The sequence below is a fragment of the Seriola aureovittata genome, chromosome 4 (genome assembly GCF_021018895.1).
Source record: "Seriola aureovittata isolate HTS-2021-v1 ecotype China chromosome 4, ASM2101889v1, whole genome shotgun sequence".
Lineage (NCBI taxonomy): Eukaryota > Metazoa > Chordata > Actinopteri > Carangiformes > Carangidae > Seriola > Seriola aureovittata.
In genome coordinates this window covers 20,943,987-20,965,878 of record NC_079367.1, presented here as the reverse complement: position 1 = coordinate 20,965,878, position 21,892 = coordinate 20,943,987, and the positions used below count along the sequence as shown (strand labels likewise).

The 21,892-nt window shown below is 39.2% G+C and overlaps 2 protein-coding genes across 2 annotated transcripts; both read right to left on the bottom strand.

Moving 5' to 3' along the window:
* Position 1: 1 nt before the first annotated feature.
* On the bottom strand, positions 2-6,189 carry slc47a3 (solute carrier family 47 member 3). Its single transcript, XM_056373129.1, has 17 exons — positions 5,961-6,189; positions 5,732-5,833; positions 5,570-5,638; positions 5,311-5,459; positions 5,188-5,230; positions 4,619-4,663; positions 3,962-4,059; positions 3,767-3,864; positions 2,969-3,082; positions 2,814-2,881; positions 2,610-2,718; positions 2,182-2,257; positions 1,720-1,789; positions 1,466-1,598; positions 1,199-1,293; positions 1,067-1,109; positions 2-505 (listed from the first exon to the last, which is right to left on the bottom strand). The coding sequence occupies exons 1-17, from the start codon at positions 6,090-6,092 to the stop codon at positions 303-305; spliced, it is 1,647 nt and encodes a 548-aa protein (XP_056229104.1). The 5' UTR covers positions 6,093-6,189; the 3' UTR covers positions 2-302.
* Positions 6,190-10,437: 4,248 nt separating this feature from the next.
* slc13a5b (solute carrier family 13 member 5b) lies at positions 10,438-18,312 on the bottom strand. The gene is made up of 12 exons (XM_056373205.1): positions 18,103-18,312; positions 16,876-17,004; positions 16,645-16,781; positions 16,172-16,392; positions 15,868-16,048; positions 15,654-15,776; positions 15,305-15,517; positions 15,077-15,183; positions 14,842-14,963; positions 13,861-14,022; positions 12,590-12,727; positions 10,438-12,145 (listed from the first exon to the last, which is right to left on the bottom strand). The coding sequence occupies exons 1-12, from the start codon at positions 18,199-18,201 to the stop codon at positions 12,020-12,022; spliced, it is 1,758 nt and encodes a 585-aa protein (XP_056229180.1). The 5' UTR covers positions 18,202-18,312; the 3' UTR covers positions 10,438-12,019.
* Positions 18,313-21,892: the final 3,580 nt, after the last annotated feature.

The window sequence follows — 21,892 nt, the reverse complement described above, 5'->3', positions numbered from 1 at the left end:
GTTCAACATAATCACAATGTTTCTGTTTAATCTTATAAATACAGAGGTTGTCGACCTCTCTGTAGTTTGCCAGAATGTGGTTGTGAACCGAACGCCTTCAGATTCACTGGAAAATCTTGTGAATGAATGGTTTAAGAGTAATATTTTGCCTCAGATTAATTCATTGCTCATACCTCCTGCTTATCTGCACTTCTGCCTCTCTACTGTGCTGCTCTGACTTCCTGCGATGGAAGCAGCAGCATCATGTTGAGCACTGGTGGCTAATGAGTTACTCCACTGAATACAACAGACTTTGTTCATGTTCATGTAACCAAGTTAGTGATCAGTAGGTTAATAATGATTCCAGCAGCCAGGATGAATAGCATGGCAGCCAGAGCCAACCCCCTCCGCAGAACCAGAGTCCTGTGATTCAGCTCCTCCTTCACTGTTGGTTCCTCCTCAGCTTCAACCAGGTCCATGTTGTCTGTTTGGCCGTGTGAGCTACCTGGAACATCTGGCTGCGGACCTGGAAATAAATATGCAAATGTCACATCTTCACTTCAACTGGGAACTTCAAATTAAAAGGTTCTATCTGCAATTTTGCGAAAAATTAGTCATTCGCACGAAACTATTCCTTGAAGGTGATCGGTTTATTTTTGGTTTTATGCATTAATAGCCCAATAATTGAAATTGTAAATAATGTTATGAATGCAACGTTTTTTTTCTTTTTGTTTATTTTGTTTGTTTGTTTTTTTCTTTTTTTTTCTACCATTAGCTAGACTACTAGTTTGCTAATGTCAATTACACAAAATGCTGATGTTTATTAGCAATAATAAATGGTATTTTTCGTAACTCAACTGGGACTACATTAGAGATGACAGTGGTTATGGCTACAATTTTAGAATGAAATAATTTGTGGTAAATTCTAGTTTCTACTTAGCTAGAAAGGCAGGGGTTTTGTCAGTTTAGCTTGTAACTTGTTTACTTCAGCAAAGGTAGATGATATTTTTTCTGTGCTGAATAGGATAAATGTTGTCTTTCTTTCTAACAGTATAAAATACTTTAGTTGCTGCTTTATCTTTCTTACTTGTGTCTGTGGAGCTCCCACGCATGCCCGCTCTTATTTGAGCCTGGAGGAAAAACAATGTTCAAACATTATATTCATAAAGAAGTACCCTTAGGCCATGTATAATGGGAAGATTTACCTCTGAATACTAACCTCGACTGTAACTTTATTCCAGTTCATTCTTGCCAGGTAGAAAATCAGAAATGAGCATTGTAGAAACACACAGGTAAACAAGCCCATCCACAGACCTGTAAAAGAGTTGAGTTGTTTGGAAACAGTAACAAGCAAATGTTGATGCTGTGGTGAGCTCCTACTAAAAAAAAAGGATGCTGGGGATAAAACTTTAAAAAAAATTACCAGTCAACAATGTGGTACAAAACAGCTATAGGCTAAAGAGAACATCTCTGCTGTGAATCTTACCCTTGATTCCTAATTTGGCAGCAAACATCAATGGCACTCCAATAGGGAAACCAATGCCATAATATCCCAAAGTGTTGCAAATAGCCCCAACTCTCTGTTTACCTGCTCCTTGTATAATGCCACTTGAGGCAGCCTAGTCACACACAAAAATAAATATGTCATTAGACTTGCCAAAAACGCCTATAATTCTTCACAAATACAACAATCTATGGGTATATCATGAGATCTTGATATAATGGAAGGGATATACTCACTGATATTGCATCTAGGAGGATGAATGGAGCATAGAAACTTATAACATCAGCAACCCTTTCCCTGATTTGTCTGTTAGCAAAGAAAAGACTCAAAATTTAAGAGAGGAAAATGACAAGAATATTACATTTGTGTGTATTTTGGAGCACTGTGCAATTTTATACTATTGTAGTATCTCTGACAAAAGAGAAATAAGTGAATTGTCTTTGCTGTGATGCTACACAGCTTGAGTGCGCCTGTCAAAAACATTTGCCTCAAGTTAATGTGTAAAAGAATATCTATGCGGAGTTCACTGTTTTTGTTGCAAGCAATGACTCACATAATGGGGAAAGTTCATATAAGAGACCTGCTATCGCCGGCAGACTTGACTCAGCATGTATTAATGTAACACTCCCTGGGAAAAGAGTGTTTTCACAAAGCAATGAGATTTGTAGTTATAAAAACACATGATAAGATGTACTCACTCATCGTACGTAAAAATGTAGGAGATATGGCCCTTTAGACTCGCAATGAGAACTGCCAAAAATATAGACACTGACCCTGTGGTAAAGAGTGACAGACTCGATTATCCACCAGTTGCATCATTCAAAATCATTCATTTTTTTCTGTAGCACGCTGACATTTATTCACACAACCTAACCTCATTGGTCAGCCTTTTCTGCTGGAGCAGTTTATGCCCTGCTCTAGGGCCCCTCTTAAGTTGATGACAAGGGAGATGACTCACTTACGTTTTCAGTCAAGAGAACTTGTTCTATAACTCTAAGCTACTCCAGCATGTCATTTCAGTGACAGAGTGAAATTGGAACAATTCAAGTATTATGTCAACTTAAAATACATGCCATTTTAATGATGTGAAAAAAAAGGATTAAATAGTGTGTAAGTGCACACTGACCTGAGCAGAACATTGACATTTTAGCAGACAGCTTGGCCTGCTCTGTTTCTCCAGCTCCCAAGGCATTTCCAACTCTTACACTGCCTGCTACACTAAAACCCATAGGGAACTAATGACAAACATTCAATGTTAATATGCTGTCAACAATTTGATGTATATTCAGTGTTTGGTAGAGGAGAGATTATTTCACATGAGCGAAGTCACCATGTATGCAATATTTGCCAGCTGGTATACGACTGACTGAGCTCCAAGTTCCACCTCACTTATTAGACCTGTCAACAACAAACAGCAGTTAGATTTCAGACCAACTTTACTTCACACGGATGCTTTAAAACTGCAGTGTGACCTTGTGACAGTACCTGCCAGAAAAGCTCCAATTTCATACGTCCACCACTCAACACAAAGCATGACCATGCCAGGGATGGCCAAGTGGATGAATGAGCCCCAGTTCTGCATGCACTCTTTAGACCAGCCTGTGTAGTCAAACAGTGAATGAGTATGTTACTCATTTACTCAGTCAGTGAAGAATGAAAGCTCATTGTTCAGTGAAGACTCTTCCTCAAGTACAGCTGCTTGCACAAAAGGGTATAAAACTACACCGTAGTTTATGCCCTCAGGATGTCAGATATAAGACATTTTATGCTGTTGTAGAGGAAGAAATGTTCTCCACAGACAAGTACTGAATGCAAAAATAGAAATTTACTCCAAAGTACCACACAAAAGCTTCACTGTGTTGCGTTTGTTGTAGATATTGCTCACACATTTCTGATGAAAACAGTATTATTCACCTTAAACTGTAGGAAGAGGTGCAGATATTGCTTTTTCTGAACCAGTTGCACTCACAGTCTTGTGTAATACTATTATTATTATTCTATCTTTTAAGATAGGTGTTATGTTTTCTTTAAGTGCCTTTAACAACTAACTAGTGTATTTTCTGATCACCTATACATGACCTGTAACTAAGATTCTAAATATTTCATATATCAAAATCCTGATTTGTGTTGACTCTTCAAAATTAGAGTATTTTGCCTCTTAAGCTACAGCCTGATCCTCTTTTATTCATTGCTATAATAACTCATTATAACGCATGCTGAGGGAAACCACTGGAGTCTCTGATTATATGCAGGATCACTGTCTTCCAAAGCAAATGTACTCACCTCCCCAGGTGGCCTTATGAAGACCTCGCCACATGATATAAGCATATAGAATTCCAGCCATGGCGAACTGAGAAATGGTGTTGGCAACAGCAGAACCACTGCAAAGAGTATTTTATAGTGTGATACTGGCTATGTGATGCCACCAGTAATGATGATCCTGAATGAGCCATGTGCAGTCCAGTAAACGATACTCACGCTACTCCCAGATTTAATGCGTGGAGAACGATGTAGTTGATGAGAGCGTTCAGAAGATTGACCACAAAGCCTGTGATTACCTGTGGCCATATGATGCCCTAAAAGAAAAGTGTCACATATTATTCTTATTAGACACATGCAAAATGTAGGAGCTCCTTAAGGGTTTTTCACCACTTGGTCTCCCTCCCATTAACAGGCAGAAGATGTATAATTCTACAATTCATGGATACATCTGCACATGATGAGGAGCCAATTTAAGCGTGAAACGTTTGAAAAACTTAAAAGGGAGCACTGTTGAGAACAGTGTTGCGAGACCTTGAGAAAGTAGAAAGTACCGCACAGTTTGGGACTCAGCACTTGGAAGTTTGTGGTTTCATGCACATTTGTTTTAAGTCCCTTGACATGGAGAAGTTCAGGCAGCCCTGACCTCATTACCATTTGAATCGGGACAGCATTAATCCCTAATGTCACATCAGTATGCAGCCTGGATCTACACTGTAGCCAAATGAATAGAAAGCTGGTTAATAGAATTTTTCTGTATATTGGATCCACTCTATCCTTTTGTGGAGAAAAGGAAGCAAATCATTGGCTCTGTGACCCCTCTTTTATATAATCAAACTGTCTTATTACTTAATGTTGAATAATAATGGACCTTACCTGGTTTTGCAGATATTTTGTTTCTAATGAATACATGAATGTAGCCTGTGAAGACAAAACAATAAAAATATCAATAAAGCTACTACATTGCTATTCATCTATTCATCAAGAAGCATTAATTCCTACTCAGGATCAAGGGCAGAGGCTGTTTTCTATCCCAGAATGCACTGGACAAAGGACAGGATCACATCTTGTGCAGGCCACTTGCACAAGATGTGATTCTTCAAAGGAGGCTGGGCTTCATACTGCAATGTCAATGTACAGTATATAGCCTTTGTTTAATGAGATAGTCTTCAGACTACAGAAGAAGAAATAGCACAAATATAGTCAGTCACATAAAACCCCAAACACACAAACAGCAATGATCACAGATATCACTAAATGGTTCCAAAGATTAAAATCATCGTGTGAGATGTGATGTTCCAGTTCCAGTCCCATTTTTATGGTGCCAAAGCTCTGAGATCAATTTTTTTCAAGTTCACTATTTACCCACAGTGCATCTATAAAGTTAGAGTTCTGGACTGATGAATACCTTAAATATTAGCTGTATAATAATAAAACATACTCACAGGAAGTGCTGGCATGAAAATCTTCACATACATCTGAGCCAACCTAGAGAGAGATACTTCATCAGAACCAACAAGAAAAGAACAAGCAGAGGGAGAGAGAGAGGTTTTTTAAAGACAGCTGACCTGGCCACTTCTGGTTCCTGTTTGACCGCCAAGAGAATGGGCTCTGTGTTGATGAGGATCGCCCAGCAGGGGAAACACGCCAGTATCAAGATGAGGATCGCCCGCTGCATAATGACCCCAACTCTCAGGAAATTACGACTCCCAAAGGTCTAAAACCAGAGGGTATGTATTTTTTTCCCTATTATCCCTATAATCTTATTTTCAAACTCTTGGATACACTTTTCATATCTGATTAAAAAAAATGTGCTGAGACTCATACCTGAGAAATCAGAGTATTACATGCTGATGACAACCCATAGCCAATAGATATACCTGTAACATTAATAACCTGAGGATAACAGAAACATTGGTGGATTAGGTTTTGTTGCTATATTGGTTTAACTTGAGAGAACATTATTATACTGTACTGTACATTACTTACTGCTATGGCCAAAGACACTGATGCCAGTTCTGTCTTCCCCAGATGGCCACAGAAAATAGTGCTGACTAAACCCACAGCAAAAGCCATGAACTGGGATATAATCTTATGAGAAAAATTCAAACGAATGAAAATTAGCTGGGACACCACCATTATTATCATCATTATTATCATTGTTGTAGTATGATTGACTAATTGGACAGTGACTGTACAGTAAATGGAGGCTACTTACCACTGGTCCGGCCAGTTTAGACAACTCTTTGATTTCTGTCTTGAAACCAACAGGGGCCAACATGCGGATCCGCTTCAATACAAAACATTCTCTCCAGGAAGAAAGAGGTGAGCTATGTGTGCTGCTCTCCATGATCCAGTAGGTACGTGTTGCTCTTTTCACCGGTGTATGTTGCTTTTAGGCCCCTCTGCGTTCAAGTCAGTGTCTGTTATGATTAAAACCTATGCAATCCTGCTTTCATATAAGTCATGTGAAGTCAGCTGGTATGTCCATAGGTCACTGTGTGAGGAAACACCAGCTGAAAACTTCCCTTTTGATGCAGCATTGTCCCAACAGATGGAGCCATTTCCCTATTAACTGACCTCATTCTTGATGTGAAGAGTCACAATTAATTTCAAGATTTTCATAATGAGCAGCACATCACAAATGGAATGAAATTAATCATTAATCGCTGACCTTACACTTAAGAGATGATCTGTAAGTCTTTTGAAACAACTTAGTTATCCCTGTCATTAATTTTGCCAAAAAATCAACATTAATTATTTATGAAAAGTACCATAGTCTAAAACTTTAAATTAAGAGCCATGTCTTTATAATTATTAATGGATTTATTCTAAAGCCGCTAGTAATTTTGAATACCCCTTTGTTAATGATTACATGGTTATTAATCAGTGTTATTAGACCTATTTATGACAAAGTCCATTTGATAATCCCTGGCCATCTGAACCTGTCACTTTTAGTAGTTTTTTTTTTTCTCATTTTATTTAATTTGATGTAATTAGGACTTTTTTAGCATAACTGTGAAGACCAAGAGGTTCTTAATGTACCCTTACTCTGAGAAATAATGTGTATTGGGATTAAGGCTTTCCTGTCTTATTTATCTATATTATAATGTAGGCAACAAGAGTTGTTTAAAGTGGTCTTTTTTTTTTAGTATATTTTTTTGGGCTTTTTGTGCCTTTATTGGACAGGATAGTGGAGAGAGACAGGAAATGGGGAGGCAGAGAGAGGGGGAATGACATGCAGTAAAGGCCGTCCGATGCGGGACTCGAACCGGGGCCAACTGCAGCGAGTAGCCTCTACACATGGGGCGCCTGCTTAGACCACTACGCCACACGATGCCCTAAAGTGGTTTTAAAAGGGAATCCTGACTCCGTTGTCATCGTTGATCTTCTTAACTAATTTCAGAAGGATGTGACATTATTGAAGGGAATATAAAGACAAATGCCGGATTATTAAAATTAATGATGTGGTTTGTAGAGTTCTGTAAGAGAACATGCTCATCTCAGCAATTTATCTTGAAGTAATTAGGATAACAAAGTACATGGTAGGTAAGTGGTTTCACACAGGTTTGATCCCTATGACAAATTCTGTAACTTCACCACTAGATCATGTGCTGGCTAGACCAGGACATAAAAACAATCACTCTGATCTCTTTCACAAGAGGCTCAATGAGGGAAACTGCTCATCATGTTTGTTACACGGAACAACCTCAGCATCAGGTGATTCTCTCCTGTAGGTCCTAAGAGAAGACGTCATCAGTTTGGAGCGGAGGTGCACGCTCTTTGGTCACCAAAATGTCTGTGCTTAGTTTTGACAAGCAAGAGAAAAACAGACAACTTTGTAAATGTCAATGCGGGACTCAATTGACCCGGCACTTTCATCAAAACAGTAAATTGAAAACTTCAAAGGGAGGGACAGAATAGTAGGGTTGCACTGCCTCAACCTCTTATTACACCTAAAAATGCCCTTTTTGAGAGTGAAGCGGTGCAAAGAACACATGAACTGTGGTCATACAGTCCAATGAGTCATCCTCCACTCTCTTTCTGAGCGCATGTACGACCCACGCAAATCAAGTGTCTAAAAGGGGAACTGTCCCTAAGGTGCAGAGTTCTGGGTGCATTTCCTGGCAAGAGGTAAATCCATGGCATCCCTTGGAAAGCACCAGTAAACAGGCAGTGACTGTAAAAAAGAGCATATGATTTTTAAATGAAGCATCTGTCCTTTGAAAGGAGTGGAGCCTTTGTGAATGACGGTGCTTCCAGTCTACCAGGATGTTGACTGGTCACTCAATGATCAGATAAAATGAAATTTATTTAATATGCATGGCTGGATTAACCCGCAAAAACCCTGGGTTAAGAATGAACTGCGTCCCTATTAAGACTCAAATCCTCTCCTGTCTTAGCACTGTGCGCAGTACTTCTTCTTATGCTGGAATGTGACATGGCTCATTTGCCATGTGGTAGTTTGATGCAATTGAGGAATATGCATGATGTAAGCACAATATCAAGTTGTGAAGATCTTAAATTAGATTATGGCCTATGACAGGTAATGACGTAGGACCCACCTGAACTCCTTCATGATGTCAGTGGAAATAGTGCTTTGATAGTATATGTTATGTTCTCATATTCCCAACTGAAGTTATAGTTAATCAAATTCCTACAAACCACAAAACTGTGGCTTCATGGGGGTTCTGGCTTTTTATCAGGTGCCTGCTTTGCCCAGTTGGTTATCCAGCCTTGTATACATATAGTACAGGATCACAAAAAGCTGTGTACATGAAGCTGCTACGTGAGGCTGGTGGACTGACTGACCCACCAAAGAGCAGCGATGACAGTGTGGCTAAAAATCTGAATCATTCCTTGTGATAATCTAATCAACTCTCTTCCCATTCCTGAAAGCTGGATAAAATTTATATTTGACCTGTGCTCTCATGAAGATCATGCAGACGAAGACTCATTCTTTGAACGTAAAGAAGATTATGTAAGGGCTAATATTGTGGCAAGCTTTTTCTCTGGCTGTGTTATCACATCTGGTTCATCGCTATTTCATTCATCCTTTTTGTTTCATTGCATCTGTGTTTCTGGTATTGTGGAAACAGAGGACATTTTTAGTTTAGCCTGGTCAGTATGAATGTACTTTGGCCTGAAGAGTGCAAAGAAAGGCCCTCTGTCCTCCTCTGGATGTTTTAGCTTCTGGACTCTTGTTCACAACTTAATTGAATATTCGGATGGCTAACTGAAACCATCTCTACACACAAGTCTTTATGTGCCAAGGAGGATTGATTGTATCAGACAGGCTGCATATTGTGCTCATGTGTAACTGATACAGAAGAGGCAGAAGGCCAGTGTGGCTTTAAAAACTCTTCCCATCCACAGAACACTCTCCAATGCAACAGGTGGATGAGACAGCCTGGAAGACTTTCTCGAATCCCGAATTACTTTATATTTGTCTGGGAGTCATTTATTAAGCTTGCCACTTGCTTACTCTGCAACAACATGGCTTAGTTTATAACGTGCTTTTGGGTTCGCCAGAGGTTTTTCTTGTGTGTGCAGTCAGTCGCATGAAACCCCAGCAAAGAACAATTTGCAGGTTCCTTCTGAAGCCTTACGTATATATATAGCCAATAATGGAGGCTATGATACATGAGGATGTGTTTCAATTGGATAATGAGTGGGTGGCTGAGAGGCTGCAAAGGGAGAGAAGGGCACTGTAATTACATACGTTTTTTTTTTCCCCAGTGGGCCCCAAGATCATAGTGATCTCAACTGCTCTATGCAACCAACTGCTTGTTAACCACTTTTAAACCGTCTAACATTTTAATTGTCCAACAGAACCGGCAGCAGAACATTGATGTGATCCTTTCATTTCTTTCTCCTCGCTACCTTGTGTGCAGTGTAACGTTTTCCACTGTCTCACCTTACCGCCAACATGGAACATATACGTAACTTATGATTGATGACAATCCTCTGTCTTGCCTGTAAAACATGATGCTCATTGTGGTGAAAGATACTCACCACATACTCGTAGGGTTGTGATGTGGATTATTGAATACATTCTCTAGGGTCTTTCAACAGAAATGTGAAATGTTTATAACGCAAGATGACGCTGGATAATATAACTGCCTTGACCCCTGGCTTACACAAGGTCTCGGCCAAAGGAAATGACACAGAGCTCTTGCCTACAAACATTAGGTGTGGCCTCTCAGTGCAGGATTACTGTAACTCGCTGCACTGTGTTTACAGGATTATATCAGCTTTGTGCATGAGACAAGAGGTCACTAAGCGAGAGGCAGAGAAACACGTGTGCACACTAAAACACAGGTAATCGTCATATTAAGTTGAGAAATAATGGGCTGATGATGAAGGATTTTGTTTTGGATGACAGTGAGGGATGACAATACTGTTTTTTCAGCTAAGACTGCGGTTTCTGTCCATCTGCTTTATTAAAGCCTCTGTGTTGGTTGAAAGCTTATAATAGGACAAACTTTAAGGATCTGTCTGTAAAATCTGCTGCTTAAATTTTGAAATTTGTCATTTTTGTAATATTCAAGAATATTGTATGCATGTCGTTTGTTAAATACCACTATATGGAAAATGTATGAATTACTCGTGTATGTTGTGTTCTTCCAGTATTATTAAATCACTATAGGTAAAGGGAATGTTTTGTTATGTTAAGAAAGAAACATTAAAACTCATTATATCAAAACTCTTTTATTTTTATAGTTTGCCACAAGTCAGTGAAATATTGATTTCCTCAGTCCACTGGTCATCTAGGCAGAGAAGATTCTTCATTCATCATTTCACATGTGCAAAAGTCTTGAATTTTAAGAAAAAAATATATACAGTGATTATTAAATACCACTTTATTTCAATTCAGACAGAATTCATTATTGCAGTGAGACATTTCACAGTGTCAGCACATACTGTATTGACTGAAATACTGAAAATGTGTTTACAGTACAATAAGTCAGTATGTTTGTACAAGGCAGATATGGATTTCTTACTTCTGCAGTGATGATAGGTTTCAAAGTTCAGCTGATGCTGGAAGTATCACATCCCCTCATATACTATATATATATATATATACAGATATATAAAGGTCAATGCAGAGGTTGATTTCAATGCAAATAGACAAACGTAAGTGTTTACTTGTAGTCAGATTTCTGCTGTAATGTACATATTAGCCAATTATCTATTGGTTTTGGGAGATGTGTATGTAAAACTCAGTGCTAATAGAGTTGGTGGTGAAAGAAGTACTTTACTTAAGTAAAAGCAGTAAAACTATAATGGTAAAATTTCTCCTTTGCAAGAAAAAGTCTTGCATTCAATGTTTTACTTAAGTGAAAGTCAAGAAATACTGACACAAAAATGTATCAAAAGTAAAGCATACAGGTAGGCAGTAGGACTGCCTTTTTCATATTATAATGTGTCATTTTACTGGATTTTTAGTAATGTATTAACATATACACAGAGTTTTAATGTTGTATGTGGTTGAGGTGGAGCTAATTATAACAACTCTGTATGCAGTTGGGTCGTTTAACAACGTAACAATCTGTAACAATTAACCACATTTTACAAAAACATGTGTTTTCAATATAAAATCTTCATATGAAAAGTAACTAGTAACTACAGCTGTCAGATAATTAAAAAATGTTTCTTCTTAAATGTAGTTAAGTAAAAGCAGAAGTGGCATAAAATGTTAATCTTATACTTAAGTATATACATACTTAAGTGCTGGACTTGGGTAAATGTGAGAAAGTATGTTCTTATGTTATACAGTATGGCTTATTGCTATTAAGATGTGACTATGTAAAACATCTTTGATCTCATGAGCTCTTCCTTTTGGTTATATTCCCTTGATTTAAAAAAAGAGTTGAATTGAATGGTGTCTCTAGAACTGACTGCTCAGTAGGATAACGGTGTGTCTATTTAAGGGTATAAATACGTATAGGCTACGCATATGAATTCTGTCATACTGCTTTATGAGCATAAAGGGTCTATAGCTTCATTAGGATGAAATGTAAGTTGAAAAAAAAAGATTTTAATTTCATTCTTAGACCACTCTTCTTCCTTCCCAATCATATTCTTCACCGCTTTCTTTCACAGGCAATACTCAGGGGAAAACAAGCCTTGTGGAGCTTGTGTCCTAACAGCAATCGGACACATGCAGTCCACCGTGTGGTCCTGTGCTGCTGCTCTGACCAGAGATCTTTGTGTGGCACATGTGGATAGGGAGGGCAGGGTGTGCATGGATCATCTCCTGTGGCAGAACCAGGCTCACACCCCAGTGACATTGGCCCAGACAGGGAAGGAGTCCAGGTTAAACATGGCCTTGCCCCAGCTGTTAATGGCCAGTGTAATACATAGGATGCCGATGATGTTCATGACTATTCCTGTTCTGGCCTGGTGGAGAAGAAGAGTATTTCAAGATTTTGAGAAATATTCTTATTCATTTTCATGAGTTAGATGAAAAGATTGATACCCCTGAAGTCATTATCAATACCTGATGAAGATCTCTCTTAGATCGAAACGTTGCTCAGTTAAATTACTTTCAGTTTAGTTTTTGCTCCAGTGGCTGTAAAAGTTTTTTGGATGCACTCCACATTGTTTTTATAAGTCTCATATCTATCCAGTAAATATAATGGTACAGCCAGCAGGCAATTAGCTTAGCTTAGCATAAAGACTAGAAACATGGAGAAAAAAATAAGTTATGTGAAGTTATTGCTCATTGCCAGGAAATAGCACTGTATATGTCGGATATTTGACAGTGGAACTGGGGCCATAAAGGAACAACATCTTCAACATGTAATTCACTGAATAAACATAACAAACCACTGCCGCACTCACCATGTCAGCGACCTTGAGGTACCCATAAGAAAAGACGATGGCATTTGGAGGCGTAGCAACAGGCAGCATGAAGGCGAATGAGGCACTCAGAGTACAAGGCACCATGACGTACAATGGATTGATCCCAATGGACTGAGACTGCAATAATAACACAGAGAGCTTCAACAGTCTGAGACAGGGATGACAGCCAACCTTGATCACAAAATCCTCCACTCCTACAACTGGCTATTTTTCTGCCACCGTAATCACTGACTCATGACTCAGAGTGAAATGTGTGCAATTCAATGCGGAGTGAAAACTCTCATTAGGTGGGTGTAATTAAGATGTAATTCGTGCAAGCTTGGGGCTGAGTCATGATATCTAAAACAGAAAAGCACTACATATGTAGCGATAATGGCAGACTACTGAGATGCAGAAAACATCACTCTGTGGAATTTGCTTCTGAATTACATATCCCGCAGCACAGTAGTTTACACGTGCACAGTAATTTCTGGTTCTAAAAATAAAAAAAGGGTGAAAAGACTTCAACTTTATAGTTAGTCTTCCTTAAACTGTCATCTGGTCCCCACAATGACAGTGTTCTGTATCATCAGATGTTTTTTCTTTAAATCAAATGATAAAGATTCATTTGACAGGATGACACAAGTGACATGCCACAAGCCATGATCACCACAAAGTGTCATCTCCATACTTTCAGCTGCAAGTAACTGATCAGATGCTCTTTTATTTCCCAGTTTTCTTTCTATTGCTATTTTCACATGAGGGTTGGAACCCTTGTGCATCCACTTGGCTTTGCCCTCAATGAATATCTATGTGAATACCCCTGCTTGGCACTGTCTTTCACAACCCAGCTTTGGTGTTCTCTTGAGTGCTCGACTAGCATACACAGTAATGCCATTCTTCAGCAGCAGCAGGGTGGGCAGCATCACAAGGCACTGGGTTGAATTGGTGTGTTTGGCAAGTTATTAATGGGAGGAGGGGCCCGGAGCAGGGGACCAAACATATTCAGCCTGAATGACCAACTAGATGGGTGACCAAACAAGGGAAAATAGGCCGGTTCCCACTGGGAGTGGTTTCAGAGCTGGTCTCCAATTGGGGAAATTGGTTACAAAAGAAGTTACACTAGGAAGCTCTTTACCTCACTGAACCACGGCTAATAAACGTGATTGTCTGTCTCCTGCAGACTGAGATACTGCAGAGGCAGTATCTCAGACTTATCTCAAGCTTTTCTTCCATCGATTACATTTCACTCTCTATCTCTGAGAACTTACCATTGAGGCCAAGACAGGTAGGAAGAGGGTGGCAGTGGCTACATTACTAGTGCATTCAGTGAAGGTAGCAATCAGTAGGCACAAAACGATAGCAATAGCCCAGGGAGGGATATTTTGAAGGGGAGTCATTTGATCACCCATCCACTTTGAGAGTCCTGATTCCTAAAGGGACATACATAACATATACATAAAGTATGTTAAACTCTTTTCTGAACATACACAATCTTTATCTATAGAGCTGAGATAACATTTGGTCATATACTTTGAGTACACTCACTTCAGGTTTGTGCATAAGATACAGTGTCCTCTCAAATAGTGGTCACAAAAATACAACATTAATATAAAACAAAAGCAACACATTCAGAGGCACGTTTGAACTAGCAATGGTAGGAAATCTTCATGTTGCAATTTGCATATGGAAGATGCACAATTTTATAAGTTGGCAATTTTGAATCCAGTGAGGGAATGGATGACGACTAAAAATAAAAACTACAATATGGTAATTACAAAATGGTAATACATCAAATGACCATTTCGGAAAAATGTTGGTAAAAAATAGTATAACAAAGAGGGTTTGATTTCATTAAAATTTTAGAGGTGCTATATCCAAGTTTTTGCCATTATTTCATAGCATTAACAGCTGTTTACTCACCAATCCAAAAGAAATGCAAACTCCATACCTTTACTCGCCATGAGCCAATGTTAACTCTTGTTTTGCCACTATTCCTATCACCACTGAGGTTAGCATGCTAACCAGCTAGCCCCAGCCCGTCCTGTCTCATAATGCTACTTTGCGATAGTGAGTCACTGTAGTGTCCAGTCTCACAGTTCATTCACAGTTCAGCATGAGAGAATGAAGAAGTAGCGCTGCTCAGGGGGTCATATTCTAAGTTCTTGTTTTGTAAACGAAACGATGGCTGAAGCCCTTGGCAAGCGACCATCACCACCTCCACCACACATATGTCTGTCATTGCCACTTACTTCACTGCCCTTGGCCAGAGCAAAACCTCCTCCAAGAAGAAGCACGATGCCCCATGGTAACTTCTTCTGGGCAACTTTCCAGGTGAGCAGAGGTGGAGTTGGGCCAACAGTTTGATGGGATACTACAGATCCAATAAATTCAATGTCAGTGTGGAATCGGTGCACAGTCCCCATCTCTAAAAACTTGGATAGAAATATGACACATAAGCTATATACTTCGAGAAAGATGGCTCACCTGTGTCGAAACTTTGAGTCCTCCATGAACAGAAATGTGGGGGTTTGGAAGGCAGAACAAAGAGAAGGACAGCAATGAAGATTGCCACGGTGGCATCTGTCACATACCTGAGAGGTGGAGGGATGAGAGAGTGAACAAACCCAATTATATGAAGGTTTTATCCTCTGGATCAGTATGTGAGTGACAGTTAAGTGTAGACTCAGAAATGGAAAAATCTTGTATACAAACTCTGCTTTGGAGTTGAAGACATGAGTCGCCCAGCCATCAACAAATCCTGGATCCCTTGTGAACCACATCACCACCAGCAGAATGAAGAGACCAAGGACATTGATCTCTCCAAAGGACATGGACCCCAGCATACGATGCTGCTCACGTATCACATTATAGGCAGCAATCTCCTTCTCTGTCTTCACAGCTCCACAGCCCCACGTCTTCTTAAAGCTTGAGAGATCACACGGGGGGAAAAAAATGTTGTATCATCTCTACACTCAGTCACACTCTTTATGCGGTACAATTTTCTTGATGTTGATTCAAGCCTCTGTCAGTATAATTAGGCTTTAACCATCACCAAACTCACTTGAATCCCATGAAGACAAACTGCAGCCAAAGCCAGGCTAGCGTGAGCATGAGGATCATGTTAGGGAAGGCAAAGCCAAACCAGGAGGCAAAGTTAATCACATCTCCATTCTCAGGAAAGAGTCTACGGAAAACAACAAAAGGGAATAAAATATTTTAGTTAATAAGATTGTAAATATTGGAGTACTATTTAGAAATGGCAAGAAAACACTCACTGGTTCATCTGGCCCTTGAGCACCAGATTGGGACCAGTTCCTGTAAGTGTGGCGGTGCCTCCGATGCTGGCAGCGTAGCAAACACATAGGGTCATCCCTTTACACATTCTCCGCCTTTCCGCTGCCTCCTTATGCCTGGCAGCCTCCACTGTGGCATCTAAGAAAGTCACCACCACTGGGCCTTTAAACAAAGAACAAGGAGCAGCAAAGTTTTATGAGTGGAAAAAGTCAATGATGCTGTGCATGTTATAAAAAGTTTTTTCTTGGCCAAACAGACAGAACTTTGGAGCTGGGTGTGCGTCACCTTGGGCTTCACTGTGTTTCTCTGTCTGTGGAGGCTGTTTGCTGTCACTCTCTGATGTCTGGACCTGCTCCTCTGAGCTGAGGATCTGAGGCATTTCTGCCTCACTGTTGTTGAGCTGTTCCAGCACTGCTTGGACAATAGGCACCATCATGGCTGTGGTAGCCGTGTTACTGATCCACATGGACAAGAAGGCTGTCACACCCATGAAACCCAACATCAAACTGCCAGAATTAAAAAAGAAAACATGTTGGTGGCCTTGGAGTGAAAGAGGGGGCAGTAAGTGTTTCACAACAACCAACAACAAACAAAGACAAAGACGGACATTTATGATGGCATTGAAAATCTTAAACAGTTTCCTTATCTATATCAGGTGTTTCTGATTTCTGAGCTGATTTGCTTTGAAAATGTCGGTCTTAAATATGGCAAGCCAAACAAGAGAATTTGCCGTGAAGGCATGTAACTGAGCCACTCACAGCGCTGGGCGCACACCGACAAAGAGCAGCACCCTCAAGGCGATGCGCTTGTGCAGATTCCAGTGCTCCACAGCAACCGCAACCATCAGCCCCCCCACAAACAGCAAGTTTGTGTCCTTCAGGTACTGCATACACACCTGAAACAGCAGGGCGACATATGTGAACAGACATTCATCGTTGCTGACCGAGTTCTGTTTTATTTTATTCACATTATTTTACTATTTTACTCACATCCTTGGATTCCAAGATGCCAAACAAGGGGAAAAGGAGGGCTGGGAGGAGGGCTGTTATGGCCAGTGGTAGCACCTCTGTGCACCAGTACACTGCCATCAGGATTATCACATAGGCACATTCTGCCTCCTGCATAAAAAGCATTAAAAAAAAAACATATCAACAAATGCACACACACAATCAAAAAAATTTTTATTCAAATGATTGAGTTAAGATCCCATTTTGAAAAGATGCCATATGAGGTTTAAAAACAGCTTCTGAGATCAATAAGTATTACATAATTTTTAGTGGGATGTTATGATCGTTCAAAGGGTAAAGATAAGTGCACTTTTTGTTATTATTGTTTCAGGTCACCTGCTTGTACATTTGCCTAGACAATACTATGGAACAGCCCTTATGTAATTTTATGACATAACCAAATCATTTGTCATGTTTTATTGCCTTGCAGGCTGTGTAATTAAGACTTTTCAAAACGTTTTACCAGTTGATAGAGAATGCCTTGATTGCTCGTAAACTGACTCTTATCAAAAATTCTTCCATTTTTGCAAAGAAGCAAAGAATCCTAAAGTTTGTCCGCCAGTCTTCATCCCTCCAAAGAGCACCTCTGTTCACAGTGGACTCAGGCATGCCTCTCCTCTCTGTCCTTGTCTGTGCCTATCATAACATGCTTACAGCCTGTGTGCATGTCTGTATGTCACATGTAGTGGTAGCAACGTGGACAGAGCCCTTTGACTCCTCTGTGTTCCCACGCTGGACATGACCCTTCATGTTAACAACAAGGAATTAAAACAACAGGACTTCAGAGTGCAGTAGCCTCAGGCAACACAGGACAGTTCTCATGCATTTTGCTCCGAGTGCGCTGTTGCGCACTTGTGAGCCGCATCAACAGGTGCACAAGCGAACCCAGCGCAGACTCATTCATTTAAAAGCCATTTATAGACAAAAAAATAAAGTATACTGCGCTGAATTTGCGCATGAGTTCAGTTCCTCAGTGTGTTAAAACTGAAAAAATGCAATCAAAGTGTTACATTTTTCTCCATTTAAAGTAACATTAAAAAATAATAATAAAAGAAATTTTTGTGTTGAGTATATGTTACCAAATAATTAGCCTCTAGATCCAACACTTGAATTATTTTATGCCAAAATCATTGGTATTGCCGAATTTCTTTTTTTTTCTGACGAACTTTCATTTAAATCAATATTGTTTCAACCAAATCAGCTACATACCGATGTCCCGATCACTAAAGGCAGTGGAAGAAGAAGAAATGGAGTTGTGAAGAGGATAAGCCCATTCTTAACAGAGCGAAGATATTTGAAGAATGCCATCCTGCAGGAAAACGGAGAAAAGGAGGCTTTTGCACCATGGATCGCGCTTTTGAGGCGCAGCGGAGAGGAGGAGGGGGAGTCCCACAGCAGATAAAGGAGAGGCGAATCACAATAAGGAGAGAGAGAGACAGAGAGCGGGAGAGAGAGAGAAAGAGAGAGAGAGAGAGCGATAGAGAGAGAGAGAGAGAGATGTGCTGGGGCACTTACACCAAAACAAAAGAAGTTACGGATTGATTATTCAGAGAATCAACAAATAAATAAATAAATAAAAACACTGGCTACACTGCTACTGAGCAAACTTCATTAAATGTTAGGGAGCCTGAGGATCCTGCAGTCGCACGGTCAAATTGACAGGTGCTTATCAGTCCAAGCCATTACTTCATTAACTTCTTTAGTAGGCTGCAGTGAGGGGAATTCTGTCACCAGTAACCTCGGTGGGTTTACTCGTTTTGGTATCCTCCTTTTAATGATACATGAGTTTTGGGTCTGTGATACAACAATGTGTAAAGTAACTTTTCATCTGCAAAGAACAAGATATACAGATCACTTTGTCTTGTGACGCTTAGTGAAAACTTGCTCTGACACTGGTTTTTTTCCACAAGGAGTAGAGTTCCACATTAAGGTCATTCCTATGACACACTACAGAGATGCAGTCATTCGCTTTATTTCTTAAAAAAATGATGAATAATGGTCTATTAATGCCTTAGCCTGCATGGTTTTTAAAAATAGTGTAGTGATATGTCCAGATCTTCATAGTGTGATGTCACTCACGAAAGAAACCTTTAACCTGCCATCACTATTATATTATCGTCATTGTTTTTTAAATGAATTCTTTTAAATTTCCCATGAATTTGATCTCCCTTGATGGTCTAAATGCTGTGGCTACACATTGCAGCATGCAAATAATATATTTCCTTCAAATCTGAATATGTTTGACAAAAAAGTTCTGCTGTACATATATAACAACTCTCCATCATGTAACTTTAATGACACTATAACAGCTGAGTTTCTGGGGTTTTATTGAAATGCAGTGCATATTGGGAAATAATCTAACAATGTCTCCGTCTGTGGAAGCATGTTGTTGCCTGAGTGAGAGCAACAACCTTAAAAATATGTTGCAAGCAAGAAGCTGCTGTTCCAACAATTGTGTATAACTTCTGCAATCAAACCGCTGGTATTATGCACCCTAATTAAATAAATTACATGTCACAGTTATTTCAGTGGATTTTCACCTCTTTCCTCTGTGTGTTTCTGCTGACCTGAATACTTCAGCCCATTTACCCTTCACCAAAAAACACCTCTCTGCCTCACCAGCCTTTCAAATGTCTATAACTCCCAGAACACACAAACTATCATTGTGAGTTTGTCAGTTTCAATCAGATTTAAGAACAGGTCATTAAACTCCAAAAGGGATTTTCACATTGCACTGTAATAGGTTCACAATACAGTGATAACTGGGAAATTGCCCAACTATTTCGGGCATGGAGGCAAACCCCCCCCCCACTTCCTCAAAAATATGAGCATTTCAGCAACTTCAACTGACTTTATTAATGTGTATCAATCAGTGTGTGCATTGATTTATTTGCATGATAGTTAAAAGATTCTATAAGAAACCGACAGGCTATATGAATGCCCAGCCGAATGACTTGAACTGACAATTGTGTGTATTTGGGAGCAGTGTATTTGGTACCAATAAAGATATGTTCCCCTCATGCAAGAGTGAAGCGTGTCTTCCTCAAATGTCGTCCACTAAATTCTATATAAATAAATTTCTTTACCAGCAGGCTTGATAGTTCGACATAACAGTAATGTGGATTTTCCTTGACTGCATTGTGTAAGACACACGACTGTCCTGGTTTTAAATGTAACTCTGTGGTGTGTGTTTGGTTAAATTTTGTACCTAGTTTTCTTGATTTAACCTCTTATTTCATGGCACACGTTACATTTTGTTCTTTTGTTCAAATTACTGTCAGTGGGTGAGATGATTTTCGATACACAACGGAAATAAAGTATAGGAGGAAAACCAACATGAAATGTGGTTGTAGTTGTTTTCTTTGTGCTGTAATCTTGGAGGTGTTACTAGTATAAAAAAAACCAACTATTTCTGCCATCTTAGCTTTACTGCTTTTAAAAAAGATCTAAAACCTTTGTTTGTTTTTATTACAAGCCAAATAGAGAATCTGCCTATAAACACAACAATTTGTTAGCTAGCATTTTTTTTAGGGTCATCTGAGTGTGTTTGTATCAAAAATGGTGACTACTGGATTTAACTTGCTTAAGGAGAGGAGAAAAGGGTTGCTGTGTTGTGAGAGATAACATGTCCCAACTTTCCACCACAAAACATCACCTTGCAGGCACAGGTAAAGATGGCAGAGGGAACAACTTTTATCTCCTTGGATTAAGGCAATGTGCTTATGAGAATTATGTTTTTACCATTGACAAAATGTGTTCCTTTTTGTATGAATAACATCTGTAGCTTTTGCTTTAATTCTATGAATTTGCTTTTCTTGTTATGAAAGGAGGTCAAAGGTCACCTCAGGTTATTCCTCAGCCTACAGAGAAATATGCAACCCTTTTTCTGTTGAATTTGTAAGATGATAACTGCAGCAGCCCAAATTGTATTTGTTGCAAGGCATCTGTCATGCATTGAAATATAATGCGCAGTATGCTTCATTGTGTCCACCCCCTTTTTATGTACTGTAAGTTCAAGATATTTGCAGGGAACGCTTTCAACCAAAACCAACAGTGTGCTTTGGGACATAAAACACATTCTGCCTGGCAGTTCTATAAAACTACTGAGAGAAGAACATGATATGCTGAGCCAAGGAATGTCATGTTCTTTGGCTGTAGCTTCTATGTAAAAGTGCTGACAGTAATTATGCTGCATTGGTGGTATGCTGAGATGAGAGAAGCTTTTAATTTGTCTCCCTGTAATTCTGAGTCTACAACCCAGTGTGGGATTTCAACATTCACTCATTTTTTACCAATCTTGAGATCAGCAAAATTTGTTACAATTTTAACAGTCAATTTGGTGAGCTGAGTTGTGACAAAAACTGCTTCCACTCTGCCACATCGCTTGATCAGTTGTGCTTTTTTAAAAATTTGTTTTGTCCACTACAATTGACTTCCATCCAAAAAATGAATGGCAGCCAAAATATGCTTGCACAACATCCATACATAAAATCATGCGTATTTAAATGACATTTAAAGTGTCCTTTGTGCACAGCATTCAGAATTGTATGTTCCCCTCATACTGCAATAAAAACAAAAGTAGATCATTGCACTTTGAGAGGCATGTCTTGATAATCTTCAGTGGTTTATCAAATTGCATCCATATAAAGTTTACAACTGCATTCTGCAGTGTAGAATCCAACATGAAGCATATCCTCACAAGTTATACTCATTCATAACCATCTCAGAGAATTTATTTAAATATAAATATTGAATTAAATACTGTAGCAACATAACATTTTATGTATAAATAAGAAATTATGTATTTTTAATATCCTCTGTATGACAATGTACTCTACTAGAAACAAATTAATTTTACTTTTCTTTGATTCCGTTTTGACATTTATGTTTAATAAAGGGGTCCAACTACAAATCACAAATAGCCATAGCTTGAGTTCATGAAAAAAATAATAATGCAGTGTAAGGGGGATGTCAAAGGGGAATCAGACATGCAAAATAA